Source organism: Sceloporus occidentalis, unplaced genomic scaffold (genome assembly GCF_023333645.1).
Source record: "Sceloporus occidentalis isolate IW3139 unplaced genomic scaffold, rSceOcc1.0.p SCAF_145, whole genome shotgun sequence".
Lineage (NCBI taxonomy): Eukaryota > Metazoa > Chordata > Lepidosauria > Squamata > Phrynosomatidae > Sceloporus > Sceloporus occidentalis.
Window position 1 is genome coordinate 386975 of NW_028317125.1, and position 20486 is coordinate 407460.

General features: G+C 41.4%; 2 protein-coding genes across 2 annotated transcripts; one reads left to right on the plus strand and one right to left on the minus strand.

Annotated features, from left to right (window-relative positions):
* Positions 1 to 3951: 3951 nt before the first annotated feature.
* Positions 3952 to 12411, minus strand: LOC149280840 (DNA-binding protein RFXANK-like). The gene is made up of 8 exons (XM_089500025.1): positions 12273 to 12411; positions 8446 to 8526; positions 8094 to 8159; positions 7811 to 7911; positions 7158 to 7283; positions 6241 to 6307; positions 4706 to 4786; positions 3952 to 4004 (listed from the first exon to the last, which is right to left on the minus strand). Exons 1-8 carry the CDS (start codon positions 12409 to 12411, stop codon positions 3952 to 3954), a joined length of 714 nt encoding a protein of 237 aa, XP_089356151.1.
* A 5407-nt stretch (positions 12412 to 17818) lies between these two features.
* On the plus strand, positions 17819 to 20165 carry LOC149280841 (BLOC-1-related complex subunit 8-like). The gene is made up of 4 exons (XM_089500042.1): positions 17819 to 17855; positions 18312 to 18424; positions 18506 to 18570; positions 20054 to 20165. The coding sequence occupies exons 1-4, from the start codon at positions 17819 to 17821 to the stop codon at positions 20163 to 20165; spliced, it is 327 nt and encodes a 108-aa protein (XP_089356168.1).
* The last annotated feature ends 321 nt before the right edge of the window (positions 20166 to 20486 follow it).

Genomic DNA, 20486 nt, shown 5'->3' on the forward strand with positions numbered 1-20486 from the left:
CGTGCGGACGGTCACCGGCTGTGGAGGTTGTTTACCCGCATCACCGCAGCCGGTGACCGTCCGCACGATGTGTTTTACCTCTGCCCCCAAGACTTTCCAGAGCAGACTCCCGGGTGTCTTGCAGGGCCGGCGGGGGACATCTACGCAATACGCGTATACAACTTCCGGTGCCGGCACATCCGCTTAGTGCCGGCACCGGAAGTTGTATACGCGTATTGCGTAGATGTCCTCCGCCGGCCCCGCAAGACACCCGGGAGTCTGCTCTGGTAAGTCGGGGGGGGGGGGGGCAGAGTGGCAGCATATCTCGGGGGGGGGGGAGAAGGACAGTGGCAGCATATATATTTTCTTTAAAAAAGCACCAAACTTTTAGGGTGCGGCCTATATACGGGGGCGGCCTATATCCGAGCCAATACGGTAGTTCTATTTTTTTTCTCTGATTTTAACTAAATTCAGCTAATCATGTATCAAAAGAAAGACTCTCTCTCCTTAAAAAAACGATATATAGTTTACATGGGTACACTATTCTCAAGAAGGGGATTAATGGCTGAACCAACATGGCAAAATGACAAAATAGCCCCGTTTCCCTCAGCATGGTGCCATAATTAACTCCATTATATTTAGATCCAAATATGTAGTGATTTAATATAAAGACAATGCATATCTTCTTATAAACCAGATCAGTTGCATATGGCCATGCTAGACTTCTACTAACCCTGCTGCAAAGAGATTCATAATATCCTGAGACTCAGCAAAAAAAAAAAAGTGTATATATATATATATATATATATATATATATATATATATATATATATATATATAAAAGGTTTACTAGCAGCCTATCTTCATATTATAAAGTTCTAACATAATCCATTCAATTGCCAGCGAGAGATGAGTTTGTGCTGATGGCCCAGCTAATCCCGTTCCATATATCTGTCCACGATCAATAGATGAAATTGCCAGGATGCAAGTGAATATGTCTTATTGGCTATACCATTGATTATCCTATAAAAGCTTAATAAACATACATTTATGCCTTGGCTTTGACAAACTGTTTCCATAGAGCTAATCCAATATAGGTTTAAACATTTACATAAAGTACGTTACTTTTTAAAAATAACTACCCCTGCTTAACCCCATCAAGGATGTAGCTCAAGCCAACCAATAGAGCTCTTTCAAAACAGAAACCATGTTTGAGTTATGAGTATCACTGGTTGTAACTACAGGGGCCAAAGCTGCGACGGGGCCAGTGCCTCTAGGGGGCCTGGTGCGACCCCTTGTTCCCATCTCCTCATACCAGTTCAGAAGGACCCTTCCTAAACTATTCTGAACCAGGAGAGAGGAGCATATCTGGGTCACGTGACCCATGGTGAAACTGAGGCTGCTCACACACTGCTCGAGCAGCCGGAGAGAAAGCTGCAGGAGCGTTGAGAGGTAAGCGGGGACGGGTGTGATGTATGTAAATGTGTTTGTATATATGTGTGTCTGTACGTGAGCATGGATGTGTAATTGTGTATGTGTAAGCATGAATATGTAAGTGGGGTAAGATGGAGTGTGTGTTAGTGAGTATGTGTAATTTGTGTAAGTGTGTTTACATATGTGTGCCAGAGTGTATGTTGAAAGTGTGTGTGGGGGGGGGGGCAAATAAGGCACAGACAAGTTGTTTAGTTGGGGGGCCCACAGAGCAATTTTCGCACCAGGGCCCTGCGGTTTCTAGTTACGCCCCTGATGAGCATGCATTACAAGGTTCACACAAAAAGTTTTGAAAAATTTGCAATCACACCTTTATTCTTTAAGCACAAAATATTCCTTTTTTTAAAAAAAAAACAACACACGTTTACAAGGCTATAAAAGAATAACAACTCATACTCCATACCACGAACGTATTTTTTTGCATAATATCAACAATGTTGCTGGCAAGGTTGAGAGCAGAAGTGTTAAAATACAATCCAAAAAGGGGGGGGGGGGGGGAGTTTTAGGCAGATTTCTGGCTTTCTGCAGAGGGACTGATTATCACACCTGTGCAAAGGCACGTTCAGTTATTGAATTTTTTAAATTACATTTTTATCTTAAGTAATGATGTTTGGCCAAGCCCTTCAAAAGTAAAGGCTTGGCTTCCAGGGAAGTCTGTCTTAAGTGGCTACATAATGAGGCCTGCAAGCATGACTTCCTACGAGACGCATGATTCTTCAATGCTAGTTCTCAAGCACTAAGAATCGAGCAGGTGTTCCGGGCAGGTATACTTATTGGACCCCAGGTAGATCTGCGCTCCAGGTACTTCTGAAATGAGCACAGGTGACTTACAGAGCCGCTTTCATGGAGATCCAAGATATATGGACTGAAGGTAAAGACTGAACGAGTACAGTACATTTTTATTATTATCCTCAGCTTCACCATGCTTACAAGATTAATACTATTTTCGGGTAATTTATTAGATGACATATTTCTTCAATCAATACGTTTTTCTCAGCAAAAGGATTTAATAATGCTATGAATAAAGTCTTTTAGTTGCTAAAAAGCAATTTACGGGTTAAAGGAAAGTACATTCACATGTCCAAGGGTAAATCCAAACTTACAATCCAGCACTGTCCCTCCAGTATCACTACACGTTTTACATTAAATTAAGTAGGGTACTTCATGCAGGTTACTGCATGTATTAGCAGTTCAGGTTAGCTATGACCCTTCAGTACAGGAAAGGTTATTTGCTAGATTAGTTGACCTAATCTCTATACATATAAAAGATCTGTCAGTGCGGCAAGACATAAAACCCACTCAGCATTGCAATTTCCACCATTTGACCACCCATTGAGCATTTCCAGCCTGACTCCCTTCAGAGCCCAAGATTGTTATGTGTGCTCTGGGGTAATGGCTGTAGTCTCCTGTCCAGGACCCTTTCGGGGCGTGCAGTGGCCATGGCAGAAGCAAGAGCCTCTGTGTAGGAGGTCAGCGTCAAGTTGTATGGGTGCTGCTGCTGCATACATGAGAGGCTTGTCAACTTGGACCTGCCATCTGACAATACCTCTGGGAGGTAGGTGAACGCTAAAGAAGGCAGTGGCAGGGAGAGGGGGAAAAAAAGCAGAGATCGTGAGAGAAAGATGTAAAAGGCGAGAAGAAAGCAAAATTAGTGGGGTAGAGCACAACTGAAGTAAAAACCCCTGTTCTTGGAAATTTGCAGCGAAACACTGCCAATACAAAAAGGTAAAAGAATTTTTTTGGGCGCGCCATTTTAATGACGAGCATACATACACTAGTAACAATACAAAAAAGCGTCTGGAGGCCGACAGGCATTTAAAATACTTTGTATATATTATACAAACACAACTTCCATAAGCTTTGATGCACGGGTGCTGCCTCCGGACACAAATCATACAAAGGAGATTAAAGAGGACACACCAGGTCTTCTTCACAATGCCAATGGTGTGCCCTCTTTTTATATATATATATATATTACCCCTTAAACCTGAAGTTTGTAGCTTTTCACTATTTTCTGTGAATTTCTCCCTCCCAAGATAACACAAAAGAGATTTATTCACATGACATGAAACTGTTGGGAAAAAGTCCTACTGGTGCAACTGCAACCACAACTCACCTTTTAGTAACTAAACCCCATACTGATAAATTCATACCAAACGAGTAGGACCACATTGGTCAGCCCGATGCTACTTCATTGGTTGAACACAGTGCCAATGCCAGGTGGTATCTCAGCCCATACCCCCCCCCCCCAACAAATACAGCCAATAATACATTTAAACTGCAATCAAGCCATTTCATTAAAGAAATATCCACTTGTGACAGTTTGTGGACCCTGCTGGATGCTCTACTGGAGACATGGTACCCTCCACAGCTATTCTTCATAATAATCTGTGACAGAGGCTTGAAGTCCATTATGTCCCCTAGATACCCATTATAAGCCGTACTGTTGATCCTTTCCTAGGTTACTTGGCTCTCTGATCATCACTCCTTGTTCTGGAAGAGTTTCAGAATATGATTTTCGATGACCTGTTGAACTGAAGAAAGGTTCAGAACAGATTACCCAAAACACATACAATATTAGATGGAGTGCTAATCTGCCATTTTTCAGATTTAAACCATGTTTGAGATGGTTAAGAAAGACACATTTAAACACAGAGGAATTCTACAGGAGGGAAGCATATTTAATGGAGGAAATGGAGTGGTCGGAGTCTAAAAATGAAGGGTCAAAGGCTTAAATTTAATGTAAATTAAGGAACTTTTACTACACTGAAAGATAGATATATAAGTGGAACAACATTCAAGCAGAAGAGGTTAATACTGTTAGATACTAGGGTGAGACAGACATTAGCCTGAAATCAAGATGAGAGCAAGGTTTGATTTTTCTGCAGCAGGAAAAAAGTGCACAAACTAAATTGGCAAATGGTCCTTATCTGCCGTTGAATACCATTTCTAATGCTCAAATATGTGCATACAATATGGTATTTTGCGCTAATTTTGTAGAGTTTCTTACTGGTATAAAACACAAATCTTTCACATATCTATGTGAACTTCTTTCAGTATTTTCTATACAAAACATATTAATTAGTAATAATTAGCATTCATTAATACATAAACTATTGTAAAATTAATCAAAATCTTTATTTTGTTTGAATAAATATATCATTAACTCCATCTTTCCTTCTCAAAGTTTATTTTAAATCGAAACATTTTGATGCAAATGTATTTGCTGCTATACCTTTCTTATGACCCAGAGCCACAGCAAGATCCATCGGCGTGTACCCAGAATCTGCCTCCATGGTCAAATCAGCCCCTCGTTCTATCACAAAATAAACAGTTATTGCTATGCATCAGTACTATTAGGAGGATTTGTTTACAATATTGTTAGTGGGGGTTAAGGAAAAAAATCCATTTTAAAGGCCAAGTGGAGCAGTCGGCATGCCATCCCGTTTGCTGCTATAGGCCTTTATAGCACTGTACCAGAATTGCTTTTACACAACCCTCAATTAGCATTTCCTGGAACAAATCAGGAGGTAAACATAGGTAAAATGATGTCCATTTTTAAAAAGTTACATCAACGCTACATTCAGCGAATTTCAAAATATAAAAAACTTCTTACAAAGGCTTCTATAACCTATGCCTACCACCCTTCTCATTATTGTCTGTCACTATCAATAGCTAACTGCTTATATCACTGTTTCTAATACTTCCTATAACAGCATATTTCATCATTCAAATTCTGACCAATCTTAATACCTAGAAATTTCTAGTACTTATCCACAGCCACTTTGTTTTACTAGGGGTAGTGCAGATGACAGGGGCTTGCTAAATCTCCCTACAGAAGAAAAAGAATCACAACCAGAGACTCAAAAATGTTTAAACATTTTGCCTCCCCTTCCAGGAACTAGTAGGGAAATTACTGGAAGCTTCACTGCAGGTTGACAGATGGATAGATTTATTTTGTACCACTTACACATCTGACTACAGATGAGACAAACTAAAAATGGCTCTCCAGCTGCTGTTAAACTGGGAGTCAAAGGCTTGATTCTATGGATCACGAAAAAAAAACTGTCCTGTGCCAAACTTGTGCAAATTATAAGGCTTAATGGACTGAGCCCCAGTCTTCTCCCCTGCTCAACTCCAGCCAAATAACCCTGTTAGAAGGGCAGGGTTTTCAGCTCTCCTTGCCCTTCCCTGGTCAGATGGCCTAATAGAATCTTCACTGGGGCTATGGTTAAAGCTTTGGTACCCCCAACTTTATTGACCTTCCTCTAGGAAGGGATTGACCCAGAACTAATAGGGTGTGTTGGCGGCCAATAGGCCAAGACGCACTACTTCTACCAAAAGACTCTCTAATCCATGTTATCATAGCTACCTCCTTTAACACGCTTTACATGGGTAAATCCTTTTTTGTTGTTTTGGAGCAGAGAAAAAGAACTTGCTGACCTAGTGAATACTTCTGTTGCTGTACGTGATCAAGATAGTTTTACATAATTCTGGAGTTTTTGCACCTTGAATGGGTTTCAACTAACTTATCATCCTAGATTTAACAAGTAAAGTGTAGTTATGTGCTTCACAACCTCATGCTCAACAAGTTGTATGATGTCACGGTTCCCTCACACAGGTGAGTAGAAACGACAGATCAAAATTACCAGATTGATTTCTATCAGCTGTGCCAAGGTGAAGCGATCCAAAAACCATTCATGGTTGGGAGTGCTTTGAGGAAAGGAAAAACATGCAGATATATTTGCATTAGAAAAAATATTTACATACCAAGCAAAGCCTCAACGCATTTCACATGATTCCCTCGCACTGCATACAGCAAAGGTGTTCCTCCATTCTGGAATCAAAAGTACAGACTGAGAAACTGATTTAACACAGTGGACGAAAAAAACGAGCTATATGTGACCAAACGGTGCCTTGAACCACTGATGCTTATTAAAAAAACAAACAAACATGTATCGATTTTAACTAAACACAGTTAAATTGGAAATGTCATCATCTTACAATCACAGGCTGACCTATGATCGGTCATTGTGTGTCTAACCAGGAATATTATGTCTTCAAGGAGTTGTCTGTTAATAACTGGGGACATTATAGTATGTCCTTCATTATCGCCTTGCCTATGCATAGGGGTTCAGGCTGTTCAGGTTTTGACTTCCAAACACCTTATACCAAGTTCAGTTGAAAGTATAAGCATGGTCCGCAAATATTCTAGATAAGGATGGCAGGGAAATGGCTGCATAAAAATTTTTAGAATGACCCTTCTCAAATTTGTCAAGGCTATCTGCTTTTCAAAAAATGTTATTAGCACTCCATTCAACACGCACCAAAATCTGAAGAAACATCTAGTTAAAAATAACAAAAAACGATGCGCATCTTGTCATTTTTGCCTTGAAATTATCAAAATGGATCAAAATCCTAGGAATATGAGGCGTTTCCAAAATTAGGACAAATACCACTATGGTTAGTTTCTTTTTTTTTTTTTCATGTGCAATCGCTATGTAATAATTATAGGTGAAACTGTTTTATGGTCCCAATTTTTAGATGGTTTTCATGAATGTCAACTACTGTAGCTGTGGGATCTAACACCGTCCGATAAGGTAATGCAGTTCATGTAGCACCAAGCATCCAGCCACCAAGTGTAGCTTAACATTTTCAATTTCAATGACCATTCTTTATTCTCTCACCCAGTCATATATATTGATGTCCACCTCCTTACTGAGGAGTAACACCACAATGTCAGAATATCCTCCAGTACTGGCCAGGGACAGAGCGCTCTCTCGTTCAATCGCCAAAACGTGAGGATCTGCTCCCTGAGAATAAGAATCAAAGGATTAACATTTTTGGCACAACACTACATACACATTTGTGTAAAGATTTAGAAGTACAACACTGTCTCTTTAAATAAAAATAATAATAAAAAAAAAAAAAAAAAAAAAGAGTACCAGATTTCTAGGAATCCTGTAAGTGAAAAACAAAAAATCGTCTCTCCTAACCTGTTTTCCTCTACCGGTTACCAAGTGATTTATTGTACAAAGCAGACCAACATCAGTTGTAGCTTCAAGGGTCTCCCAGTACAGGTAGGGACGTAAGCATAATCAGTTTCATTCTTCTTTCATTGCTGGTTATTATGCATGATTTTGATTTGGTTAATAAATTATATGTATTATTTCATCCACCAAGTGAAAGTGTCCTATGCTGTTAATTCCTTCCTTAACTGTTCCTACAACCTTTATCAACTCAATAAATAACTGCACAAACCTGCAGAGTTCTATGCCTTACCGCTTACAAGAAACAATGCCGGCGGTAATACCAAATATCTACAGCTCTGCACTATTACCATATCAAGTAGGTAACGGGCAGTCTCTATCTCTCCAAAAGCAGCTGCCCACATCAGAGGTGTAAACCCTCGCTCATCGGGACGATTTAGTAATGCCTCATCTGAAAATGTAAAAAAGAAACAGCTGCATAAAACAATCTCAACGTTAATGGATCCACCACAGAGTGAATTGACTGTAAAATATGGGTCACCCTATCTCGTCACGTGGCAGGGTAACCGTAACAGAGACGAGCAAGTATCCAGGATAGTAAGAGGCGATATACCGGTCAACAATGTCAAATACCTTTCTGAAGATATTCTTTGAGCTGGGTCAACTCTCCTTGTGCAGCAAGCTGATGTATAGACAGGGCTGAGGAAAAGAAAAATCGAGGACACTTCTTTTAAAATCATTTTTAGAAATTTGGAGAAAAAATAAAAAATGTTAACAGCGTAAGAATTTTTAAGTTCATGTATATGTCTATGCTTAAAAAAAAAAAAGTACTACCGCACTGAGCTCATAAGAATCAGAAACAAAAAGCTAAGAGTAACCACTGCCATCCTAATTGAGGACAGCAGCCTAGCTGCACAGTTGAGTGTACCTATGTCTTATAAACATAATGGACTGGGAAAGATTATTAGCAGGCAAACATACTCACAATCCAGTGTAGCAGGCAATACGGATACCATGTTCCCTCGCTGCCTGTTGGTCAGAGTAGTAGAGTATTTCAGGGAGCCAACTGTATTAAAGGAAGAGAAAGTCTTTTGTTTGGGCAGATCACAACATTTTAGGAGATAACAATTCTAATTGTTAGCATTCTCTCCTAAAATGTCGCAGTAAACATTTGTCTGGCAGAGATACAGTAACCTAAATTCCCTAAACACAGTAATATGTAATATAATGTGCATATCTGGAATACAAGAGAGTGATTCATAGGCAAGTACAACCAGCGGCGTATCTAGGGTATGGCAACTATGGCTCGTGCCATAGGCGCCATTTGAAAGGGGGCGCCGGTGAGCGGCTTTTAAATGCCTCTCGAAGCCTCGTGATCCCGTCGCTGGACCCCAAGGTGAGAACTACAAAGGAGGAGAGGGGTTAGGGAGTGATAAGGGAGGGAGAGGGGTTAGGGAGTGATAAGGGAGGGTTAGGGAGTGATAAGGGAGGGAGAGGGGTTAGAGAGTGATAAGGGAAGGAGAGGGGTTAGAGAGTGATAAGGGAGGGAGAGTGGTTAGAGAGCGATAAGGGAGGGAGAGGGGTTAGAGAGTGATAAGGGAGGGAGAGTGGTTAGAGAGCAATAAGGGAGGGAGAGGGGTTAGAAAGTGATAAGGGAGTGATAAGGGGGGGAGAGGGGTAAGGGAGTGATAAGGGAGGGAGAGGGGTTAGAACGTGATATACGTAAAGAGTGGATTAATGTGTGCATGAGTGAATGAGGGAGAGCATGAGTTAATATGTGAATGTATTGTCTGAATGAGGTAGAGCATGAGTTAATATGTGGATGAATTGTCTGAATGAGGGAAAGCATGAGTTAATGTGTGGATGAATCGTCTGAATGAGGGAGAGCATAAGTTAATGTGTGGATGAATTGTCTGAATGAGGGAGAGCATGACTTAATGTGTGGATGAATTGTCTGAATGAGGGAGAGCATGAGTTAATGTGTGGATGAGTTGTCTGAATGAAAGTGTGAATTAATGAGTGACTGTCAAAGTGTTTGTGTATCATAGATGTATAATTGTGGAAGGGCAAAGATGGCACTAGCAGGAGGTTTGAGCCTGGGGGACCAAGATCGCACAGGCAGGGTGTATATGGGACAAAGATGGCACAGGCCGGACTGTTTGGGGACAAAGTTGACTTGTGCTGGGCTATTTGGGGACAAAGATGGCAAATCTTATGTGTGTAATTTGGGTGCTGTTTTTATTTCCTTGTATTTTCCAACCTGCACTGTGGCCCATGATATGCCTTTTAACCCTCTATATGCCACTGTGCCCCATGATATGCCTTTTAACCCCCTATGTGCCACTCTGCCTCCAGAAATGCCTTATACCCCTATATGCCACTCTGGCATTTAGGGGGTTAAAAGGCATATTATGGGGCAGAGTGGCATATAGGGAGGTATAAGGCATTTCAGGAGGCAGAGTGACGTTCAGGGGGTTAAAAGGCATTTCATAGAGCACTCTGCCTCCAGAAATGCCCTATGCCCCCATTTAACACTCCCCCCACACACACACACACACACACACACACACACTTACCGGTGCTTTCAATTTCCTGCTGTATACCGGGGCAGCAGTCTTCCTTACGCTGCAGCCGGAAGGAGGTGTGGCTAGCAGCGGGGGTTGTCTGCGTCCATCGCGCAGACCTTCCCCGGCTGTCAGACATCAGAGTTCCCTGCACCGGTGCGGGGAACTCTGATCTCTGACAGTCGGGGAAGGTCTGCGTGATGGACGTAGACAACCCCCGCTGCTAGCCACACCTCCATCCGGCTGCAGCGGAAGTTGTCTACGCGGATCGCGTGGACGTCAACCCGCTGCCCCGGTATACAGCAGGAAATTGGAAGCACCGGTAAGTGTGTGTGGGGTGGGGGGGGGAGTGTTAAATGGGGGGGAGACAGAAGGATCCAGGTCCCCTGCAGCGGTGCAGGGGATCTGGATCTTAGTCTCATAGTCAGACCTCAGAAGTCAGAAGACGAGGGGTATTTTTCAGAGCATTTGCTCTGAAAAAAACCTTGTCTTATAATCGAGCAAATACGGTACCTTTAATGCCGTGTCTTTATGTGAATTCCAATTGATCTATACCTGCAAAGCTGGGTTTTTGTGTTATTCTGTAGATCCATATCTGCTATGCTATGTTTCCATACATTATTTATGTGTACCTGCAAATACAGGTATATGTCTTATTCAGTTGATTAATACCTGCAATGCGGTGTCCATGTATTTATTTGATCTATACCTGCGATGCTAGGTTTTATATATTATTATTGTATACCTGCAAATACAGGATTTGTATGTCTGATATATATGTCTGTATATATATATATATATATATATGGGCAGCAGGGGCTAATAAATGGGTTTTAAATATTTGGACAGGGGCGCAATTTCAGTGCTTGCCATAGGCGCTATTTTCAGTAGATACGCCTCTGAGTACAACCTGCACTAATAAAAATTTTTTGTTGATGACAATTGAATACATAATAATATACAAAACAATTTAAAAAAAATGGTTAGTCAGAACCGGCTTCATCGATAATTTTAGTATACTGTCAATTACCAGGGAGTAAGTGTTTAGTGCTTCAAAAACACTATGGGGTTTATTCACTGAAGAAGGAGTTGGCAGGGAAGTCTGCATGAGTGTTGTGGATTCAACTCCCTGATTTCCCTATACAGTATAAAAGGACATTCCTGCAAAAGGTCTATATGTACGGTTTCTTGATGCACACATGAAAATCTGGACTGTTGGGAAGTCCAAGGACCTGATCTACTTCATTTTTATCCTATTAGAAAATGTATAGTGGCAGATAGAAAAAGCTAGTGATGTCCTCATACAGCAAACAGGCTGTCAGGACCCTACCGGTCGTCGGCGGGGGCTCTCGCCCGGCGGCGACACCGCCGGGCGCCCGCGTCCTCGGCCATATGTCCGTCGGGTCCCAACCCGTCGGCGACGGAGGTCCTCACCCGGCGGAGTCCCCGCCGAGCAGCCACATCCTCGGCCGCACGGCACGGCACCTCCGTGCCGCGGGCCGCGTCCCTGGTCTCCGTTGCGGCGGCAGCCGCACGCCAGGACTAACAGTGTGGCGGGGGGCGGGTCCTGCGGTCCCAGACCACTGCTGGCAGCCAGGGGGGGGCGTGTCCTGCGGTCCCAGACCGCTACTGACAGCCAGGGGAGGCGTGTCCTGCGGTCTAACCGCAGAGGGGAGGGATTAGGGATTACTTGACAGCCAGAGAGAGGGGGGGTTAGAGGAGGAGTAACAATTAGGCGGGCTATTTAAACCTGCAACCCTGTACCTTCGGTACTTGGTTGTTCAAGTTCCCTACCGGATTCCTATACCATGTTGCTGTTTCTGCTCTATTTGGATTATACGGACTTTTGACCCTCGGCTGGATTTCTGGACTTTGTTTTTGGATTACCCTTGTTGTACTGCGAACCTTCTGATTTGAGTACATGGACTTTTGACCCTTGGCTATATTCTGGACTTTGTGTGTTGGATTACCCTTTACTTCACTCCCTTGCACCTGGTGTCTCTCTGCGCTGCGCTCCGCTCCCAACTCCGCTCCCAACTCCGCCTTGACACAGGCACAGTATCTAAACATCAGCCTTCAAGAACAGGATCCCCCCCTCCCCTTCAAATGAGTGGTGGCATTTGTGAAAGCTGCAAAGTTCATTAGTGAACCAACATTGACTAACACAAAGTTTAAGTTTGGAGAAACACCATTAAAACATCCTGACTATGTGACACCCAGAGAATGAGATTCGCCCAGAAATCCTTACCATTCAGAGGGGTTATTTCCTCCTCCGTGTCTGAACCGCTCTGGGTTGCCGGATAAAGGTGAAGTATTACCGTGGTCATATCATCACTGGTGATCGGTGGCGCCAAGGCAACGCCTTTCGCTGCTGTCTGGTCCGCCATTACTGTAACACAGAGCTAGAAATTGTTTGTGTAGCCAGTGCACCACAGAAACACAATAGAAACAGAAACCGACATCAGATTTGGTCCATCTCATCTAATATACACAACACATACCAAAGCAAGAATTCCGAACCTACCCAGTGAATGCCATATAAAAAACACAGAAGTCAAAAATATTGGGGATTCCATCATACAAACTAAATCAGTGGGACCGCACTGCATATTAGCCTACTGAGACATACGGCCATTTAGTATGATGGAATCCTCCATATGTATGCCTCAGAAAGTTGCTTTCAAATAGTATTTGGGGATGTGCGCTAATCTCTAACTTTGTTGTGAGTACATCTGGTAATTTCAGCAGTACCCTGGAATCTCAATGTGTATGCTTTTTAGGGCGTGCTTCACCTTCTGTATTTTCAGTATATAAAAATATATGTATTTAGATCACTTTGTTTTTCCTGAACCCTGGTGCTCATGTGCCAAAAGCATTCCCATTGGCGGGACTACGTAACCAAGAAAGGGGTGATCCGCCACATCTCTGAGCTTCAGGTTCTCCTAAAGGCAAGTCGTTTTTTAAAGGTTTAATGACTCCATATTAAAGTACTTACATTTGCGTTATTTTATAGGGAAGGTTATTTGAGACAATGGCATGTATCTGAGGCATGAATTTATTTTTAAATAGATGTGTTCATTTTCAGCAGAAGGTGACATTTTTTAAGTAACAAGTTGTACTTTCCTGATCCATATTAACAAATCTGCAGAAACCAAGGCATAGCGATTGGTACCTGGGAGTCCATTGTGTTTTGCACAAGTCAGGTATATTTTTGTTAATCTGTAAACATCATTACATAGATGCATTTACTTACAGGGCTGGCCAATGAGGTTTTGCCCAGCTGGTGCTAGATAGGAGGCAGCTGCTTGGTAAGTGACAAAGAGTGAAACACTGTAATTTAGAACTTATTTGAAATGCGTTATTCTGGATTTTTTTGGTTGTTATTCTGTCTCTCACTGTTCAAATAAACCTACCATTAAAATTACCGTATTTGCTTGATTATAAGACGAGGTTTTTTTCAGAGCAAATGCTCTGAAAAATACCCCTCGTCTTACAGTCGAGATCGTCTTATAATCAGACCTCGATTAGGTTGCCAGGCTGCTTACCGGTACTTTGGTCGCAAGCAGCGTCTCTTCTATTAGTGATGTCCGGATCATGAACGAATCGTTCATTTGATCCGGTTCTTTTTAGTGATCCGGATGAGTCGGTTCACTAGACTGAACGATTCGTTTGTAGCGGTTCAGTCTGTGAATCATGCAGCTGTAACCTGATCCTAGAGCTGTGAGTCATCTGCAGAGCACTCTGGGGTCAGGTTACAGCTCATTAATTCACACAGGAACGATGACTCATAGAGTCAGAGAGTCGTTCAAAGAGTCGAATGATCCGAAGAGTCGAATGATCCGAAGAGTCGAATGATCCGAAGAGTCGAATGATCCGAAGAGTCGAATGATCCGAAGAGTCGAATGAACCGAAGAGTCGAATGATTCGAATCTTACAGGGATCCGGATCTTACAAGGATCCGAATCTTACAGAGATTCGAATCATTCAGAGAATATCACTGATACCATACTTTTATAAATAAATACATTAATAATGTTCACACTGCCCCCAGGATTTAGATTCCCCTGAGTTTGCCCCCCTTTACCTATAACTGCACCTACAGTTAACTTTATTAAATTAATTAAATTAACCCTCAGTCATCAGCATAAAATTAACCCTTATACCCCATCAACCATAACTGCCCCTGAAATTAACCGTAAAGATCCCATTAACCATAACGGCCCCTGAAATTAACCCTAAAGACCCCATTAACCATAACGGCCCCTGAAATTAACACTAAATACTCCATTAACCATAACTGCCCCTAAATTAATTGCATGTACTCCAGATAAATTACCTAATAAATTGGTATGGTTGATGGGGTCTTTAGTGTTAATTTGGGGGCAGTTATGCTTAATGGGGTGTTTAGGGATAATTTGGGGGAAGTTATGCTTAATGGGTCTTTAGTGTTAATTTAGGGGCAGTTATGCTTAATGAGGTGTTTAGGGTTAATTTGGGGTAGTTATGCTTAATGGGGTCTTTAGTGTTAATTTAGGGGCAGTTATGCTTAATGAGGTGTTTAGGGTTAATTTGGGGGCAGTTATGCTTAATGGGGTCTTTAGTGTTAATTTAGGGGCATTTATGCTTAATGAGGTGTTTAGGGTTAATTTGGGGGCAGTTATGCTTAATGGGGTGTTTAGGGTTAATTTGGGGGCAGTTATGCTTAATGGGGTCTTTAGTGTTAATTTGGGGGCAGTTATGCTTAATGGGGTCTTTAGTGTTAATTTGGGGGCAGTTGTGCTTAATGGGGTCTTTAGTGTTAATTTGGGGGCAGTTATGCTTAATGGGGTGTTTAGGGTTAATTTGGGGGCAGTTATGCTTAATGGGGTGTTTAGGGTTAATTTGGGGGCAGTTATGCTTAACGGGGTGTTTAGGGTTAATTTAGGGGCAGTTATGCTTAATGGGGTGTTTAGGGTTAATTTGGGGGCAGTTATGGTTAATGGGGTGTTAAGGGTTAATTTTAGGGGCAGTCATGGTTGATGGGGTGTTAAGGGTTAATTTAATGGTGAGGGTTAATTTAATTAATTTAATAAAGTTAGCTTAAGGTGCAGTTGCAGGTAAAGGGGAATGTAAATCCTGGGGGCAGTGATTATTAATGTATTATTTATAACAGTATGGTGACATTCTCTGAATGATTAGAATGCCAATGAAGGCAGAGAGTCGTTCAAAGATCCGGATCTTACAATGATCCGGATCTTACAATGATCCGGATCTTACAATGATCCGGATCTTACAGTGATCCGGATCACTGTAAGATTCGGATCCCTGTAAGATCCGAATCTTTGAACGACTCTCTGCCTTCATTGACATCACTGGAGGCAGGGGGGAGGATTCATAATGAAAGGGGCGGGGCCAATCGTTAGTGTGCCTGCACGGAGTTACTGGAAAACAGTAACTCCGTGCAGACACACTGAGTGATCCGAAGATCCGGATCATGAATCGGATCATTTCAGTGAACGAATCGAAATGATCCGATTCACTTTAATGATCCGAACTTCCCATCACTATCTTCTATTAGCAGCAGGAGAACAGGAAGCTAGAAGAGTGTCACATAACTCTGCCTCCCCCCTCATTCCTCTGGGGGCGGGGCCAGAGAAGTTGCTTGCACAGCCGGGCCCCTGCAGAAGTCTGCGAGTGGGAGATCTGCAGTTCAGGTAAGGGGGTGGGGGAGGGTTTTTGTGATTAATGTGTGAAGTATGTGTGATTAATGGAATGAATGAGTATTTCAATGTTTGTGATTGAGTGTGTGTGATAGCATGGATGTGTAAGGTGGGTGGTGGTGGTAGCGTGGCATAGGGAGGCTGTACTCACACTCCTATCATCCCCAGGTTCCAGCATGGATTGGCTGCCTTGACTTGATAGGAGTGTGATTGTTGTTAGCAGTTAAATATATATATATATATACCTCCAGAAATGCCTTTTAACCCCCTATATGCCACTCTGCCCCATGATATGCCTTTTAACCCCCTATATGCCACTGGCATATAGAGGGTTAAAAGGCACATCATGGGGCAGAGTGGCAAATAGAGGGTATAAGGCATTTCTGGGGGCAGAGTGGCAACCCTGGGGGCAGATGTGCATAACTGGGGGGGGGCAGGTTGGCAAATAAAAGGAAATAAAAAAAATATATATTTTTCTCAATCATAGCTTTTATTAGATATGAAAAAATTGTTTACATGCATTAATATTTACTAGTAAAACTTTTTTTCCTATAGGGTAGTCTTATATTCAGGCTTTTTGTTTTTTTCCTAAATTAATATTTAGATTTTGGGGGGTCGTCTTATAATCAGGGTCGTCTTATAATCGAGCAAATACGGTATAGACTGATCATGTCTTTGTCAGTGGGCAAACGTACAACATCAGCAGGGGATCAAATATTTTTTTTCCTTCACTGTAAGCAACATATGTGTCATGCTCAAGTGTCACAAAGTAGATTTTGCATGGTACAAGAGGGAATTATATTAATGCTGGCAGTGTACAAACTCTACTTTCTACTGGGCTGCACTTGTCTGCAATCTTGCAAAAGAATTTGTAAAGGCCCGCTTTGGGTTTGGTTTGTACATTTTCTTAATAAAGGGCACTGATCTAATCTGACTTGGTTTAAATGCCAGGCTGCAGCAAATTGTTCATATAAACTTCCTTGCACAACAGATGTAAAAGAACAACTCAATATTTCCAGATAAAGCATTAGATATACTCACTTAATTTAGCGTCTTACATCAGCATCCTCCACAGTGCGTTCAGTTTCATGAGTGCAAAGGTTCTGCTGCTGTCAAAAAAAGCAAATGCAATTTCAAATACTTTGTATTTCACATACGGTATGATGTCATATGAAGCGTGCAAAAACGATTACGTAAAGGGAATTCATTTGCTTATTAACTATATTTGTTTAGCTACAGGGTCTCAACTAAAGTCATCCCCACTGGATCAGAGATAAGTCACCAAGTAAGAACAGCAACACAAACATTTAAAAATTACCTCAGAACTAAACTGTTATGTAAAATAATAAGGAATAAAGCGAATATGAGGTTACACACACATATGTATATGTATGTATGTATGTATGTATATATGTATGTATATATTATATATGCAACTAAATTCTAAGCCCTTACAAAATACTCGGTTAAATAGCTATAGTTTCCTGCAACCCCCTTGTAAGACAACGTCATTGTCAATACTAATTAAGCTTAATATTACAAGATCTCCAACCCTATTCAGCACAGGCAGAGTTAAAGGGATCAGATACCTTGGCAGAAACAACTAGCAACACTTCCTGGATTGCCGATACTATCGATTCCCTGGTTGGGTAATCACATTCCCCTCTCTGATTGGTAGATAGAACCAAATTTGTCATTGGTCAAGTTGCTTTTTCGTAAACATAATTAGAAAACAACTTTTACTGTTCCATAAGAAGTTCAAAATGTAATACCCTTTTATATATATTATATAGAGTATTAAGTTTTGGACTTCTTATATCTAATGTGGTGGTATGTATGTACGCAACACTACTATTATGTAATAATAATGAATGTTTTCTTACGGTGAGGCAGTTATTCAGATTACACGGTTGTTTATGTATTATACCTGAGCTCATTCTGTAAGGTTTTATTATGGAGAATAGAGACCTAGAACATTTGTACCCCTGAATGCTTTTGGGCGATGGACACGGTAGTTGTTCAGTTTGTTCCGGAACCTTTTTTTCACTCGGTGCGCCCGGACGTATTTGTGTGGTGCACGTACACTGATCCTAGAATGGAGGAGCAGGAGATGCAGATAAAGGTGAAAAAAGGTACAAAATACTCACTGGATGTAAACTAGAGGGCGGTACTTCAAAACGTAAATGTATTATTAAATTTATTATTTAATATTTGTGTGCATACCTAACACTAAACCATTCCTCGGTCCCAAATCTCTCTGTCCCTTTTTCCTCCCAGGTACATCATTGGTCCTCTAGGGACATCTTTTCATGAGGTATCTGGTTCATCATTGGTCACATAGGGCTTAAATAACTATTATTTATATATATATATATATATATATATATATATATATATATATATATATATATATATATATATATATATATATATATATGAGACCATTTTAACCTAATTGAATATTTATGGCTCTTGATGCTTCACTTAGGTGGTGTAGGTAGAAGAGAAGCTTTACATTTACTGTATGTGTTGCTGCATATCTACTTAAAACCATGCAGTGTACTAATCAAATGCCTTTGTGTTTTCAGTCACAGACAAGTTTACTGAGAGTATGTATGTCCTTGCTAATGAGCCATCAGTGGCTCTATACAGACTGCAGGAGCATGTCCGCCGGTCTCTTCCAGAACTTGCTCAGCACAAGGTGAGAGGCCATCTGTGGCAGGTATTCTGTTTTCTGTAGACCATGATTGTTAGACATTGACTTTTTGTATCTGTCTCTTAGGCTGATATGCAGAACTGGGAGGAGCAAAGTCAAGGATCAATATACACAGTGGAATATGCATGCAGGTACCTATGAATTTTGCAATCGGGTGATGGCCCTATCTGTATTCAGTAGTACCGTATTTGCTTGATTATAAGACAAGGTTTTTTTTCAGAGTCTTATATTCGAGGTTGTCTTATAATAAGACCTCAAATAGAGATGCAGCGCTGCAGGGGGCCTGGATTTTTCTCTCTGGCAGCTGGTGGACGTCTGCACGATGCCCTCAGACAACCTCCGCTGCTGCTGGCACTTCAGCTGGGGCTTCTATAAGGAAGTGCCGGTGTGACATGACCTTCCGGTTCTCAACCATAGATGCCCCGGCGGAAGTACCATCCAGTAGCAGCGGAGGTTGTCTACGCACATCGCACAGATGTTTACCGGCTGCCAGATAGGAGGATCCAGGTCTCCTGCAGAGCTGCGGGGGATCCTCCTCTCTGAACATCCGTGCGATGCGTGCAGACAATCTCCGCTGCTACTGGATGGTACTTCCGGTGCTCATAGAAGCCCCAGTGGAATTCCCGGTAGCAGCAGAGGTTGTCTGCCCCATATCTGGGAGGGAGAGTGGCATATAGGGGGTATAAGGCATATCTGGGGGCAGATGTGCATAACTGGGGGGTAGGTTGGCAAATAAAAGGAAACAAAAATAATCATTTTTCTCAATCATAGTTTTCATTAAATATTACAAAATAGTTTACATGTGAATTAATATTTACTAATAAATCTTTTTTCTTATAGGGTAGTCTTAGATTCAGAATTTTTCTTCTAAATGAATATTCAAATTTGGGGGGGGGGTCGTCTTATAATCGAGCAAATACGATATTTACATACTAGCCAGTTTATATATCAGACACTTTGTTAGGCTAAAGGATCCAGAATAAGGTCTGTAGGCATATGATTTTAGATATGTTAAAGCAGAAAAAGAAAACAAGTAAGAAGATAAAAAGGGAGGTATGTGGGAGAAATTGGGTCTAGCTCAGGGTTTCAATTAATATTTCTATCGGTGAGACATGAAACATATTGCTCGTAAGCTCGTAAGAGAACAACCCCCTTCTTCCCTTGTATCTTAATGTGTGTTAATCTGCAGGCACTGTATAAATAAATGTAATGTGGTGGGAAACATGGAAACCATGTTAAAAATAATTATTACAAATTTGAAATCAAATTACTTGCAAGATTGTACAGCAAATGTCTTCTCGGGAGCTACTTGCAAGATTTCCAGGACAAGCTTTTGAAAGATGCCTTGATTAAGGCAAAACATGCATTACATTACAAAATATAGTGCTGAAAATACAAAATGAAAAAACAAAAAGCATTATTTCTCCCTTACTATTTGGGTCCAGTCATTTTACACGGTCCTTTTGGTAGTATCTTATAGATGTTTTGTTTTGATAGGAAGCAGGTGAGACACAGGTATGTTTTCTTTCCCGTCTGCATCCATGTCAGTGAGCTAAAACAATGTTGTGGATCCTCTTCCATCTGAACACTGTTCTTGTTCTTCCTATCTCTAAGTGCCGTCCGGAGTATGACATTTAGCAGTGTGCATTTCAAGAGCATCGAGGGGCTTCTGAAACAGGCTGCCAACTTAAAGCACCAACTGAATGCCGTGCAAGGTCGAAGGTAGCTTGGCGTAAATTTGTCCTGAGCAGTATGGATCCACACTGAACATGAAGAAGAGGGGCTTTCATCTCAAAAAAAACGGGGAAAAAAAACCTTGACTGCTTCTGCACTTAATTATACAATTATATTCCTTTGATTTGTGTGATCATTAGAAGTTAACAGTTTACTTTTGTGCATCTGCAAGAAATGCCTTTCAACGGTTTATTTTGGGACTTTGGAAGTTATAGCCAACCATTGGAATTAAATTTACACTGTGTATATGGATCATTCCAGGGAGTTATAGATAATTTTTGGAAGTACAACATGTCTTTATTAACAAGCTGTT

Coding starts and splice junctions, on each gene's coding strand:
- LOC149280840 (XM_089500025.1), bottom strand. CDS start 12,411: ATGGCGGACCAGACAGCAGCGAAAGGCGTTGCCTTGGCGCCACCGATC. Junction 8,160..8,445: donor ATTGCCTGCTACACTGGATT/GTGAGTATGTTT, acceptor TCTTTTCCTCAG/CCCTGTCTATACATCAGCTT. Junction 7,284..7,810: donor CCCGTTACCTACTTGATATG/GTAATAGTGCAG, acceptor TCTTATTCTCAG/GGAGCAGATCCTCACGTTTT.
- LOC149280841 (XM_089500042.1), top strand. CDS start 17,819: ATGGAGGAGCAGGAGATGCAGATAAAGGTGAAAAAAG. Junction 17,856..18,311: donor GCAGATAAAGGTGAAAAAAG/GTACAAAATACT, acceptor TTGTGTTTTCAG/TCACAGACAAGTTTACTGAG. Junction 18,571..20,053: donor ACAGTGGAATATGCATGCAG/GTACCTATGAAT, acceptor CCTATCTCTAAG/TGCCGTCCGGAGTATGACAT.